At 31.4% G+C, this 15,022-nt stretch overlaps 2 protein-coding genes and 2 long non-coding RNA genes across 4 annotated transcripts; 1 reads left to right on the top strand and 3 right to left on the bottom strand.

The window, feature by feature from the left end:
- Positions 1 to 1,595: 1,595 nt before the first annotated feature.
- Positions 1,596 to 2,624, top strand: LOC134272721 (uncharacterized). Its single transcript, XR_009993263.1, has 2 exons — positions 1,596 to 1,802; positions 2,335 to 2,624. It is a non-coding gene; the product is annotated as an uncharacterized LOC134272721 (long non-coding RNA).
- A 173-nt stretch (positions 2,625 to 2,797) lies between these two features.
- On the bottom strand, positions 2,798 to 5,195 carry LOC134272720 (uncharacterized). The gene is made up of 2 exons (XM_062754919.1): positions 5,016 to 5,195; positions 2,798 to 3,257 (listed from the first exon to the last, which is right to left on the bottom strand). Exons 1-2 carry the CDS (start codon positions 5,191 to 5,193, stop codon positions 2,881 to 2,883), a joined length of 555 nt encoding a protein of 184 aa, XP_062610903.1. The 5' UTR covers positions 5,194 to 5,195; the 3' UTR covers positions 2,798 to 2,880.
- A 951-nt stretch (positions 5,196 to 6,146) lies between these two features.
- On the bottom strand, positions 6,147 to 8,070 carry LOC134272718 (uncharacterized). Its single transcript, XR_009993262.1, has 3 exons — positions 7,985 to 8,070; positions 7,272 to 7,342; positions 6,147 to 6,814 (listed from the first exon to the last, which is right to left on the bottom strand). It is a non-coding gene; the product is annotated as an uncharacterized LOC134272718 (long non-coding RNA).
- Positions 8,071 to 12,616: 4,546 nt separating this feature from the next.
- Positions 12,617 to 13,644, bottom strand: LOC134272723 (helix-loop-helix protein 15-like). Its single transcript, XM_062754922.1, has 2 exons — positions 13,576 to 13,644; positions 12,617 to 13,024 (listed from the first exon to the last, which is right to left on the bottom strand). Exons 1-2 carry the CDS (start codon positions 13,642 to 13,644, stop codon positions 12,617 to 12,619), a joined length of 477 nt encoding a protein of 158 aa, XP_062610906.1.
- Between the last annotated feature and the right edge of the window lie 1,378 nt (positions 13,645 to 15,022).

Here is a 15,022-nt window from a genome sequence, read left to right as displayed (position 1 = left end):
CACTGCTCAATGGCCCTGAGTGCCGAGTATCGGTCTAAATTTGAAGCCCTTCATCTGCATACGGTGACGTCTCCATATGAGTGAAAAAATCTCGAGAGGGACGTTAAACAATATACAATCAATCAATCAATCACTTGTCATAAAGCTTGGTTGTTAGATTGCCATTATCGTCCTTTTCAAGTAAAATATCTGAATATGAAACAGACGTGTCAGACTCTGTGGTATCTTTTATTTCAAGCTCACCAAGATATATCGTATCGACACAAAAATGGAAACAACTATCGTTAATTGACAATACATGAGACAGTATTTCTTCGATATTTCATGTAAACTTTAAGGTTGTACAAAAAAGGAAATATTTGAAAATTTCTTTTCCGATACCATGTCAACCAAATGTTCTGCAAAAATGTAAAATCTGTGATGTTTTGATTACAATCTATTCTTGAACTGGCAACCTAGCTTAAAATATCTTTTTGTAACTGTCTACTGAATAGAATGTAACGTTATTAATGTCGGTGAATCCAAGAGTTTACTAGTAATTTAAAAAAAGAATATCTTGGCATAGATTTCTAATTGACAACAAAGGACACCAACTTGTCTACAACCGCTTTGACCCACGTGATCGTTCTATGGTCAGTGAGAGTTAAAATATCATCAATACAGATCGCCCTTCACTGTGTTCTCCTTTCCGTAGACAGCGATCGAGAGGAATACTGGAGCAAGAAACTCGGCATGGCCTCTCCATATGGTGGCAATGGCAATGTCGTAAGGGTTGGGGATCTTTAAAGTCCCCGTGTAGCAATATGTGATAGGACGTTTTAACATTACACAGCGATGTTAGCGAAGTGACGGACATTAGTATTACAATTAATACATCTGTCATATACATGATATACGATGTCTGTTTTGATTCACTTCTTTAAATAAACAGTTAGTTCTTACCATATGCAATAAAGTTTTCTCTGCCCTTTGAAAGTTTAAAATGGTGTAGGTAAAAAGGTGAGAGAAAGTACATTTCTGGATTTCTCGACAGCGACCATGTATAGATACATGTATTGAAAATCAAAGACTTTTAAAGTCTCCAGTTTTAATGGACACTAATATAAGTAATTTTCTTCATGACAAAAAATGTCTAGTCGTGTAATCCACTCTATGTCAAGTTACAGTCTACACCATGTATTACTTATAAATACACTATGCTTCCAAGCTTTACAGTGCCTAGATATCGGACTTCTAAAACATAATACTCTCACGTGTTCATGTTCTTCTTCACCTAACAACTATAGCCCCGCTGATCACGTCATTTCTCGATTTGGACAATCTTTCTTTGGGTTTTCAGTCCTACCAAAAATATTATAATTTGAATTTGACCAAGAAGTAATTCTATTATACTACTGTTATTACCATGTAGGCAAACACTTTGTCTTTCGATCACAATTTTCAAAGCATTTAAATGTAGGTTATCTGATTTGAAATGAGAGGATCATTTTGAAACGACACTAAAATAATGAGACCGGATGATTCTGACGTAAAAATTATGCAAATCTGTCACGAATGGCTAGAAATTGGATGATTGCAAGAGATTGAGAAACATCTAAAACTGTGATGCATTGTATGATAGAAAGTTGGATTTTCAGTGAATGGCGGACCCACCCAGAATGAAGAGCTTATATCCCTGTAGCGTGAGAATTCAGGAGAAATATTTGAGATGGTTTTCAAAATAGCAGTCATGTTTGTTGTTTATTTGATGATTTTATCACACACGCTTGCCGGAGAGGAGATCTCCCTACATCGATATAACCGTAAGTGCAACTCTTTTTCATCTTTTTTTTCAAATATGGCAATGCTGATGTGCCTAAAACCGACTTTACCATTCCAAATAAATGGATGCGTATTTGAATGCCAAATAAGAGGTTTTTACGGTGCCGAATTATTGATCAAGTTTATAATATATTACAGAATAATTTTCAGCTACCTATAAAGGCCTATAAATTATAATGTTGTAACAGTTCTAGTTATCTTTCATACAATAATTATGAAGCATGTGTAACAGCAACAAAATAACACACGTAAATATATTTTTTTTTTTTTTTTAATTTCCGATCACCCAAGTCCTGAAAAATTAACGGTATTACTGCTTCTACTGTTATAGTTAACTGTTTTGCTACCATTATTACAATTGTACTTATGACTTACGGTAACTTAACTTTGTTTGCAGTGTTTCTAGATGTTGAAGATTTTTCCTTTAATGATAGATGTACTACTGCCTTTATGGTAATTAGCTTAACATTGTTTGCAGTGTTTTAATAAGTGAAGTTTTCCCTTTTATTTCAGGTGTAACACTGACTCCACGGTTACTAGACATCTTCTGTAGTGCCTGTTGTAAAGGCCTGACCCTCAGAAAGAGTCTCTGTCTAGTACGGTTTTGTATGAACTCCCAATGTGCCAAGTCCTGACAACTAGTGGTTACTGAGATAAAACACTGTGATTTCTTCTGACATTGTTCCACAGAAATAATGGAATTTATCCTTCTGCCTTTAATTATATATAGGCTTAAAAGTCTTATTTTATTTTTGTAATATAAAATGTAACCTTTTTGTTGAAATTAAAGTAATTTCATATTCTTGAGGTGTAGTTTTTTTCGGTCAATAAATTCAACTGCATTCAGAAGGAAAGTTAAAGCAAATATATATGCATGTTTTTTATATTTCATGTTTATGCAGATTTTCAATTACATCAATAAAAAGGGGTTAATAATTATATCCTTTGCAATGTAAATAAAATCATAAGATGTAGACATATATACTTTTATATTTATTTCAAAAACAAATTTTCAACAAACAAAAAAAATTCCTTAACTGACACAATAATGTGAAAGTACTAACCAAACGAACGACAGTCTGGACCACGACTTACACAGAAACGTCTTATACAATTATTATAGTAATACCAGGGAACCCGACAGCATACAGCACAATAAATGTCCCCAAGCTGTGTACGGATAGACGGTAAAGACGCTCGAATAGCGTCTGTGGGTGGGTTAGGTTGCACTACCCCCGGGTTTCCTGGACCCTCCTCGGGAGGAGTCACGGGTCGGGTGATATCGTCAGGGGGTAAGATTCCTGGTCCTGGTCTGTAAGGTCCCCATGGCGGATAGCGCCTGTTTCTGTGCCTACGTAGGTGATCATACTGGGTTTTCCAGTCTACATCTCGCCATGGCCGACCGATCGATCGACTTCCAAAGCGTCCAGAGCGACCTGATAAATGAAAGAGTACTCCTAGTATGTAATGAATTATCTCGACTGAGGTCCAACTAAACAGCAGAAACTTTATCTTAATTCATCTTAATTGACTTCTACGTAGGTTTTTTCGCAGAAAAAAAAACGTGTAAAATATTTATCAATGACTAATGACCTAGAAGGGTTTTCCCCTTACAGCTGTTGTAAAGATGATATTGCTGATTATATAGGCGACATTTTTAATGTAATATGTCTAATATCTCTTTAACAAACTCATAAATGTGCCTGTTGATCGTATTTCTGTCAATTATATCATGAAAATATCATCATGACATGCTTGATAATCAATTGCAACTCATATTCATAAAAGACTAAGGGATTATTGGTCAAAATATAAACTTTCAAAAAAGTGAGTTAAATAGAGACCATATATATGTTTGTAGGCCTATTAATAATTAAATGATTATTTAGTCTCATTAAGGTTTATCTTTTTTCAAGATTTCTCAATGATACCCTCGAGATTTTCGAAATTGATAAGTATAAATTTAAAATTCCGACAGGAAAAAGAGAGTATTTTTTGACCTCATGAAAAATTAGCCAGTACTTATTTTTTCAGGATATTTCGATATTTGAATGATGTACAAGAAAAACAGGCAAAACGTTATACCAACTAATGCATAAAAAATTGAAGTTAACAAACAGTAATTGATCCTTAAAAAACCCAGATAGAATCTCTCAACAGGACACCAAACAGAGAGCCCCCAAATTCTACAGTATAATAAGGTGATAAGAAGGTGTAAGCATCCTCTCACGACCCGTCCTACACAGGAAGACTGAGTGTTCAAATTAAGTACCTGGTATAAACCGAAGACGTATAATTGGTATATACACTGTCATCTAGAAATACGACCATCCAGAAATACGACCATTAATTTGTAAGCAGGGTCACTATAACGACCACAAAATTTACGAAATGTTGACTTTAAACGAAGTTGTTGAAATCCTTTTAACATTGACTTATCTGTCAGTAGTCTGCCTCGGTTAAAAAAGTTACGTAATGCAATTTAAAAATTACTAAAACAAATATATATCATGTTTCACATATAATTATTTAATTAAAATATCTGTACTTGGGACAGTATGTGTACTTTAATGATATTCATATTGTTTGATGTACCCATTATTTGAATTGTTAAAGTTTACTTTATTGAAGTGTTCATTATCGTCACAATTCATGAGTCTGATTTTAAATATTCTCCTCTTTAATGTAATAAAGTATTTCTAGCAATTCTTCTCAGACAAATTCATTCTGGCCATTATAAACGAGGCCAGTGCCCTTGCCAGTTCAGGGCATTGATTTTGCAATGCTAAGTATTCTTAAGTTTCTGATTATTTGCACTTTTATTTTTGCAAAAAAAAAAAAAAAAAATTATACTAAAAAATAAATTTAAAAAAAGACATGAAGATAATTTCTTTATAGTTTTTATATTTATATTCATTTAAGATACAAGTAGTATATTATCACAATTTTATTTAGACATTGTACTCTTTTGAGGTAGAACGCTTATATTTATCTTTTATATAGACAAATGATAAATCATTTCCGTTCGCCTAGATATATCTACGTACATGTATAACCTAATTACCGATTTGCTGTTGTGTACAAGGTAATGATTGTCAGAAACCTGCAAAAAATAGTGTGTGATTTCTTCGTGACTCATGAAATAAAAAATATAATATTAACGGAATATTTTAAAAAATCAAGGAAAATCTTACCTGATTTTCGCCCTCTAAAATTTCCTTCTTGAATAAATCTTTGTGATATACCCAACTGTAAGATTGAAATGAAGGAGAGCAATAAGTAGGACCGCATGTCGATACTGATTCGGCGTGATGTGTGCCACTCAGGTGATCCTCTGTTATTAGGCCTGTAGTGTCGCCCGAGAACTTCCATCAAACAATTAGAGCTATAATTCATCTGTCTTAATCACAATCCGAATAACAGCTTAGTATATGTATGTCTATCTAGGTTATAATGGATTCAATGTATTTATGTCTTTTAGGGAGAAACTTTAGAGTTCTTTGCTATTACTTATTCAAGAAGTGATATTAATATAGATTCAAAAACCTCAAAAGAACTTTAAAAATTTGGAGTCAAAAAATATTTCCGAAACCAATACTGTGATTTCAAAACGTTTGCTTTTTTAAAAATGCAACTTAAACAACCCTTTCCTCACAAGAGACTAAAAACTGCACTTTTTGACATCACAGGCAACATTTTTTTTTAAATTAAAATGGATCTCAGTACCTGGTAATTTTCATAGCATATGATCAGTGAATTTCAAATTTATTTTATCAACAAAAATTATAAAAAAAAAAAAATAAATAAAAAAATAAAAATAGATAAAAGAATGTTGGTAACATAAATAAGTCCAGAGGATACTGAAATTTCTTAAACAAAATAATAGCCGATCTGTTATATACACAGGAAAAATGTCCACATGTGTTGAACATATGTTAAACATGTGTTTAACATATATTTTTTACACATGTAAAACACATAAAAGGAGCACACATGTATAGGGTGTTTATTTTTACACATGTTAAACATATGTTTCACATGTGTTTAACATGTGTAAAAATGAACACATTGTATATTTATACATATGTAACATGTGTTAAACATGTGTTTTATATATGTTATACTTTATATGTGAATTATACGTGTATAATATTACTGTTGTACTTATCATTTTTATACTTTTTTCATGTCTGTCCACATATGTGAATCATATGAAAAGGGCAGCATATGTAAATCATATGAAATAGTTACATGTGTTCTCTTTCAATATTTATCACAAGGAAAAACACATTCTTGTATACATTTAAAAATCAGATATTTCTGCTTTAGATGAAAATCCATTACATTCCAATGATCTATCATCATGGGTTAAATATTTGAAAATTAATATCTTAAAATGCTTACACAACTTTTTTGATAAATTATTTTCATCAAGAGAAATAACTTATTTTTCAGTGTACTTTCTAAACAGGAAAGTATACAAACAAGTCAGTAGCATTTGTCGATACATATATTTTACATATTCTAAGTTGAGTACAATTATAAGATTTCCACAAAATGATTAAATAGTTAAACATGCATACATGTACAAATGAATAACATAATTAGTCCATGTACTTTTTTATAATTTATATGATTTGACATGAAAGTGTCCAAAGCAAAATTGAAATATCACATATAACATTTGTCATGTATTCTCTATGGTAAATTTATGAAAAATCAAGTTATTTGATATTACAGCATACAAATAAGAATGGGAATTAAATCTTTACAGGTCAAATGCAGACAAGATTGTGTACATCCTCCCAATTTCATAATTATTTCATACATTTTCTTGTTCTTTTTCCTTCTGTATCTTTCAGTTTTCTTCAGTTGTCCTCCCTCTGATCTTCCATGAGCTTGACCATTTTGAACTCTCTTTGAACTGTACCCAAAATGCAAATCCACCATTTCTCCCTTTCCTGAACAATTTCTTTGTGGCACAGAATGGTCTCTACAAAAATTTCAAAAGTAAAAATAAAACAATTCTTAAATTACAAAATCAATTCTACAAGAAATATTAAAGTTCAGCAAACAAATGTATGCCCAATTCACCAACAGAGATATGATAAGAGATAAAACTAATGTTATATATGCTATACTAGGTGTTTAGTGGAATCCTATGATGTAATTTGCAAGACAATTACACTGTTGGAAGATATGCTTCATAATAAAGTCATAAAAAGCATTTTTTTTTTTGGATTTTGACAATTAAATTTGGAATGTTCAAACAGTATTACTAATTCATATTGCCAAAATTTGAGAAGATTCTGACACAAATATTTTTTTATTTTTGGACAAAAAATACTACAGAGAAGTAGACAGGCAGAAAAACAGACAGTGTGATTCCAGGATATCCCAAACGTTGTTGGGAAGAATATAACAAAGTTTATTTAACAGTGTGTAGTTACCTTAATTAAGCTTTTAAGCAAGTCTTGGATCTTGGGATTTATTCTTATGAGACGCTGACTGTATATTGAACCTGTAAAACAAATATTCACGCAGTAGATATCTTCTAAGCATAACTAAAACTTAATTAAACTACAAAACTACAACTATAAAAAAGAGAGAGTACATGTTTGTAGGTTCTTAATAGTCTTAATTAATATCTTACATTTTACCAGAAACTATGTTCTCTAGTGTTGGAAAAAAATAATAAATGTCAGGTAATGAATACTGGTACATAATAGATGTAAATATCCAATGGATTAGCTAGCTGATGTACTTTCAACAATCAACACATATACACATGCACTTGTACCTTGAAAGTTGGATGTCACTGTTAATATTATTAATTTTTAACTGAAATTCAAAAATTCAATAACCCCCCCCCCCCCCTGAAGTCATTTACAGTACATGTACCAGTTTCATAGCTTTTAAAGCCAGCAAATTCTATTCATATTTTCCATATTTTAAAAGTGCACTGGATTAAAACCGTTTTATAATATAGAATAAAATTATTGTAGCATTGAGTTGGACTTATTATTTATGAAGTCGTGCAAACAATACAATGTAGAATTATAAAGGAACAAAAAGAAATTACAATGTATCAAGAAATATTTTGTCATGAAGGAGTCATTACAGATGTTTACTTTGATTTTTTATTGCAAGTATTTATTTTTACCTTTAATATTGCGATGATGCAATCATCTGTCAAATCAGCTTTAGGATCAATCGCCAGTCTTATCAGCTTTGGGCTTTTTAGACGCAGCAAATGTGACACTGAACTCAAGTTACTGCATGCATCTATAGGCCATAAAAACAAACACTTGTTATTAAGTTGATGAAAAAATCGACTTGACAGCCATCTCAACATACATAAACACCAACTGACAGTCACAATGGTTTCAAGGTTTCTACTTTCACTTTCATATCAGTACGTAACAAACGGAAAACCAATAATGCCTTTAAAAAGTAGCCTAACATGTAATGTTAACGTTCATTCAGAAACAAATTTATCCCAAATTACTTACCTGTATAAAAATTATACAAAATGAAAATAGTAATGCCTTTAGCCTAACATGTAACCGCTTACATTCACGGGCACTGGAAGTTAATACATGTATAAATATATAGTATGTGTATGTATAAAAAAAGAAGGGTCTTTTTTATACATACACATAATATATATTTACATTAACTTCCAGTGCCCGTGCTTTCATTCAGTCAGAAACATTTTTCACCAAAATTACTTACAGATCACTATCGTTAGGTTTACGAAATGCATGACAAGTCACAATGATAATTAAGAGTATTATATGTTATAGAAAGTTCATACGCACCTGTATCTATAATGAAATGATATTTAAACAATATGAATTAAAAGTCTTTTAAAAATTGTTTGGAGATCACTTACCTTTCCAATACACCCACCACGTCTGCTGCAGCAGTGACGTCAAAAATGATGTACATTTTCATCCGATAAAAGACAAAACCGGCCCGGAGACAAATACGGAATTATTTTAATTTTACTCAAGAAGTAAGCCAAGCCCAAAAGATTTAAAATGAAAAGAAAATGAATTCATTCTTTTTCAATTTTGTCTGATAAATGCATTATTACAGAAAAAAAATTGTGAAAGTTTTTTTTAGAAGGGAAAGGGGGGGGGGGATAAACAAAGTAAAACTTTACATGAGTAAAATTTTACTAACATTTACAAATTCTTTTGAATTAATGTACATACACATATGAAATAAAACTTGACATGTGTATAACATATGTATATGAATACACATATATTTTATATAAATTAGACATGCATAATTCATCTGTATTTTCGCACACATATATTACATATATATAATACGTGTTATACATGTGTGGTGAAAAACATGTGTTTAACATATATATTATCTCACAGGTGTATAACATGTGTATATTATATATGTTTTACATATAAATGAAACACATATTTTACGTGTGTTTATTTACACACATGTATTACATGTATAAAACATGTGTTGAACACGTGTGAAACCAAACATATGTTTAACACATGTGGACATTTTTCCTGTGTACCGGGTATTCTTTCGAAGCAGATTTAATTCAAAATCATTCACGTGAAGAAGAAAACTCCCCCTTGTCTTGATTTATATTGACGACTCATCAGGGTTATTTCATTCGTATGTCAACTCCATATATCCCATTGAATGCGAAATAAAGACACTACAGAGCCTAATTTTCATAATCATACTGTGTTATGTATACTGTCAATATACGTCAATGGCCAACTAACAAGTAGCTATAAGACAAACGGGACGACTTCGGCTTTTCCAACGTCAAATTTCCTTATATGTAGTGACATTTCCCTTTCCTCTGCTTTTGGCATTTATAGTTTATAGTGTCTCCCAACTGATTCTTAAACTAAGAATGGTTAATATCTAAACCGGCTACTGGAAAATTAATTGATATTGCATGGATTTCAACAGTATCAACAAACGTCATTTATACTGTATGAACACAGGCACTTGTTTCGGAAATAGATTTTTAACCCATAGTATAATAATAACGCATTACTATACTATGGGTTAAAAATTTATTCCTGAAACAAGTGCCTGTGTGTATGGGCTAAAAGCTATTTATTTTTTACTACAATGATTAATTTTGTTTTTAAAAGTTAATGTTTATTTCTCTATATGTTAAATTTTGGTTAGATCCTAAAATCTGCAAACAAAACATATGAAAAAAATATGTACTTAAAGTTATTGCTTAAAATATTGATATTGTTTCAACTAAAACGAGAAAAGAAACATTGTAATTTAATACAAGTATAAATTGATTTTGCTAAATAATCTAGAAATCAGAAAAATAGGTGACAATTTTCATTTATAGAGTCAGCAGCTCCACCTCAGCTTTATGCTGATATACATTGATAGTTTTTTTTTTAAAATTTCAATACAAAGACGTATATTATGTTAAGGGGATATTGACAGGGGATTTTAGATAAAAGAAATCAATGAGTGATTAGTATTCTAAAATACGTAATCCTAAGAATAAATTAAATATCAAGGTTAATATCATGCACTTTGATTTTATGTATTCTTATCTAAATGCAAGGTTAATACTATTCTTTAAAAATACAGAGACTTTACCTAAAAAGTTGACTTTATTTTTTTTTTTAATTTTTTTTTGGTATTGGTTTCGTAAATTTGCGAATTACTGATGATTATTTATTATAAAGATCTCCAATGAAGTTCTTTTCATGGACAGTGGTTTAGATAATGTAACGATTTCTTTTATTAAGGATTTGAATTTACTTATATTTTAGGAATGGAATATATGGACATAACGAGCAGCAAACAAGCTCAAAAGTAACAATACAAAATACGAGCAGAGCAAACACGGATTTACAAAACATTACAGGTGGGATCAGCCGTGCAATGGAGGAGTGAGTATCCCCTGCTGACCTGCGACTGGTCACAATTCCGTGTGTGTATAATGGCCTAACAATTAGAATTAAAAAAAACAAAACATCAGACCTCATATGACATAATTATAAATAATATTTGGTGACAAGGTCATTGTATCGTCCACGAAATGAGGACTTAAAACAAGACTGCTAATAGACTTGTTTCAGCATCTTGATTGTCAAATACTTGACTTGTTTTAAGAAATGTTCATACATGCTCTTGCGTATTGAATCAACTGAAAGATGTAAGCCCTCTATGCAGATGATGAAGATATATTGCTTCATAAGTTTGAGAAGTTTGAATTGGAAGAAGGAATGAAATATATGGAGATACGAACAGTATTCAAGATCAGAAGTCCATAAAACAATATAAAATAGGAGCAGAGCAAACATGGACCTCCAAAACATCAGAGATGGGATCAGGTGCCATGGAGGAGTGTGCATCCTCACAATTATAGAGGATCTAAAGTTTCACCAATACCCATTTTTCCCAGGAGTAGCTCCTGGTTAGAAAATAGATTATATAATACACAAATATTTAAATAAAATCAATGCAGAATTATTTGTAATCAAACTGTTTCTTAATTCTTTTTTGCAGATATGCTTTTTTTAAACATTTTTTTTGGTAAAGGTATCATTATTCATTAAAAAGCATGAGAGAATGTTATCTAAATTATTTTTATAAGAGAGAATAATTCAAAGTAATATATTATTTATTTTTGAGATAACGATATTATGTCTATAAAGCTAAATAAATAAATAAATAAATAAATAAATGAATAAATCAATCAATCAATCAATCAATCAATCAATCCTTATCATAAATACATATCAATAAGAAATATTCTTATAAATAAGAAATACACAAAACGTATCTTTATATACGTAGTTGTTTTTATTTTCCCAATTTGATTTGTTCAAATTGAAAAATAAAACTCCCAGGAATTTAGCACATTATTTGGTTTTAAATAAAAAAGAAACTGAAACTTTTTTTTATCAAATGAAAAAAAAAAATTGTTATATACATTTATGTATATTCATATAAGCAAAAAATGTTGTCATGTATATGTTATCTTTGTTGGTGTGACATTAAAATCAAAACAAAACCAAAAAGATAAGGCATGAAATTTTCCCATCTCCGCATAACGAGCACATTATATTAATGTCTTCATGTTAACATTCAATGTCGCCAAATGAATCTATACGTATTTTTTTTTTATACCTGGATGACAATAGAAAATATGATCTGAACATGTCACATTTGAAGTCTAATGCAGCATGTACAATGGCAATAAAATTTAGAAGTATCAAATCGTAGAACAACAATTTTTGTTGGGAGATCTATTATTATTTATTTCATTAACAATGAGCCAAACCTACGAGACACGTGGTGAAAGATCAAGCTCACGTGAGAGTTAGCGATAATTACATTTTATTCAATTGAACATATGGCGGGATCCGCCCCCTTTTTATGTTGGACGGAAGACTCTGCCGCCTTCAATTACACTAAAATTACCGTACCAATTAAAATCCGCAGTCAAATAAACGACACAGAGAGTCCTAAGCCGCTTTTAGAAGATAAGAAGTATCTTTTCATTGCCGGAAAGTATCGAATTTTCCCCTAGCGGTTATTCCGGGGATGTAGCGATGGCTACAACTTCTTCCTAATTAGAACAAAGAGACAGTTGGATTCCTTAATTCCTAAAACCATCTTAAATCGACAAATCGTTTTGTATAGAGCTTATTTTTCATCTGTCTTGCATGGAATTAGAGTTTGTCATTTTACCAAGAATAATAATAGGCGAGTCACAACAAATCATTACCTTAACAAAATTAAATGAAATAGCTTTCTACGCCATTTCAAGAACATGTTTAAGGTATGATATATAACAAATTGCTAATCGCAAAATTTCTATTTTAGACAGTTTCTTATCTGGTGGTAAGGTAGGTAGTAATTTCCTAAGGTCGGCAAATGCGTAATTAAAAGCCTCCACCCTGACCCGCTCCCTCGTGGCGTGGGCGGTCCGGTATTTCTGTGTGGCCCGCCGTCTCCGGCGCCTCTCCTCCCTGGTCAGGGTCAGATTCTCTTGGTCTCGACTCTTTCGGTGCTTGATGCCCATATCTTGATAAAGGAATACAGAATCCTCTGTTTCACTTTCTGTCATATATGTCTTTCTTTCTTCCAAAATCGAAATTGGTCCCTCAACCATGAAGGATTCTGAATAGATCTTTGAGTTTATTTCTCCAAAATCTTTCATCTAAAAATTTAAAGATTTATTAATTCTGATACAAACAAATGTAATCAAAAGTGCTTGGATATATTCTCATTGTACCTTATATCTTGAAGAACATTTGCGAAAGAATTTCGAGAGATTTGGCTATTACATTTTGTCTCAAAAAGGGACAAAAAAGAATACAACTCAAACACATGTATATATTTCCTAGTTTACAGACAATTTTACCATTTAATAAGACACTTTTTGATAATTTTTTTTTGATATATTAAGAATGATTTGGTGGTCCCCAACTTAAAGCAAAGATAAAGGTTAGTACTAAAATGCTCTCTATTTTACTTGAAAATGAACTTTGAAAATAAGAGGAAAAGTTGAATGAATTTCATTCTTTTACTGAGCTTTCTATTCCCAAAGAAAGTTCACAATTAAAGTATTTAATCATTAATTAGTGCATGTGCCTTGCGGAAGGAACCTTGGGTGATATTAAATTATACCTGTTGTCACCCTAATGACAAAATAATCTAATGAGGCAGAGTGTGTGAGAGTTAGTGAGTATTTTATTAGATCGGGTTTACTAATTCTCGCGGACAGAGGGTCCCCAGACAGTAATACACCACACAACCATTATTGTTGAAGACTGTCATTGTTAGAAACATGTACAAGACTTCTCTTTATGTCAGAAGATGCATCCCATTTCCAAAAGAAAGGTATGCATGTTAAAAAAAAATTTAAAATATCAATATTCACCATACATCCTAGATAGTTTTTAAAGTTATTTTTTATTTTTATTTTGGTAAATGTATATATTAAAAATTACACAGAAAGAACGCGATTCCCTCATTTTAGATTAGAGCCTCAATATGACACGAAACAGATATACATAATCACTGGTAAACGGAATGCTTAATTGTACAGGAAATAGAATGGAAATATATAAAAAGAAAGAAAAATGCAAAATATACCATTTCTTACAATGTGTCAGTTCTTTGAATTTATCATTGAATGATAAAAATATTATCTACCGTTTTACATTTTGTTTTTTTGCGAAAAACATTTTAATTTCATTCAACATTAATTTTGATTTCTTACAGGCGTATTTATAAGAAACATATATAGTTATCCCTGCAGAAACCAAGAAGACCGGACTTGGGCATTTTCCTGGTCTGTTTGCTGATAAATAAATCAACTTAATCAGGGAACACACACCAATACGTGTCAAACTAATTAGTAATATTTGGCCGGGTCTAATTTGTGTCGGAACCGTCAGATGAGGGTCTGACGCCCACTAATCATTATCACACCGAACTGTTTCAATAGTTTATTCTTCATTTTGAAGATGCCCCGAAGATTAAGAAAATAACCCATAAAACAAAAAAAAAAGAATTATTTAAAACCATAAGAAAACATTTAAAAAAAAACAACAACAGCATTTAAAATGAAAATCACGTTAAATATCGAATGCTATAAAAAAAGGTTAACAAGGGATGCTATCTTCTCCAAAGCACCTGACCCCCCCCCCCCTCTGTTGTGTCTAGGGGACCGTGTTTGTCCCACATCTCAAACTTGTAATGTTTTATGAGATATTTAGGCATGATCACTGTTCATTTTCTTAAATGTAACACATTAAGATTACGATCAATATTCATGATCAAAAGTCCATAAAACAATACAAAATAGACCTCCAAAACATCAAAGGTGGGATCAGGTGCCATGGAGGAGTGAACATTCTCTGCCGACCGGTCACACCCGCCGTGTGCTCCTTGCCATGATTGGGAAACAACGGAAAAATCCGTCGTCAATTCAGTGCATAAATAATGGACTAACAATTAGTATGAAAAACGTCAGTCAGCATTTTCGATGATTGATTGTATTTGCTGACAAGGTCATTAAACTGATTTAATAGAAAAATCTCAAATGTATATTATTCCTACTTGGTTTTACTTAAAGAAAATAAATACTAATAATAATTTTAAATATGAAGAGCTTTAACAAAAAAAAAAAGAACTGCTTTTTCGTGTCAGT

Source organism: Saccostrea cucullata, unplaced genomic scaffold, assembly GCF_032062105.1.
Source record: "Saccostrea cucullata isolate Sc308-1 unplaced genomic scaffold, CSIRO_AGI_Scuc_v1 ctg8208, whole genome shotgun sequence".
Lineage (NCBI taxonomy): Eukaryota > Metazoa > Mollusca > Bivalvia > Ostreida > Ostreidae > Saccostrea > Saccostrea cuccullata.
Note: the sequence above shows the minus strand (reverse complement) of the source record. Positions and strands in the feature narration are given on the sequence as shown.

Excerpts from the sequence above, each read along its gene's own strand:
- LOC134272720 (XM_062754919.1), bottom strand. The coding sequence starts at position 5,193 with ATGGAAGTTCTCGGGCGACACTACAGGCCTAATAACAGAGGATCACCT. Across the intron at positions 3,258-5,015 it reads TTTTAGAGGGCGAAAATCAG|GTCGCTCTGGACGCTTTGGA; the intron begins GTAAGATTTTCC and ends TTCATTTATCAG.
- LOC134272723 (XM_062754922.1), bottom strand. The coding sequence starts at position 13,644 with ATGACAGTCTTCAACAATAATGGTTGTGTGGTGTATTACTGTCTGGGG. Across the intron at positions 13,025-13,575 it reads CCCTCTGTCCGCGAGAATTA|ATGAAAGATTTTGGAGAAAT; the intron begins GTAAACCCGATC and ends TTAAATTTTTAG.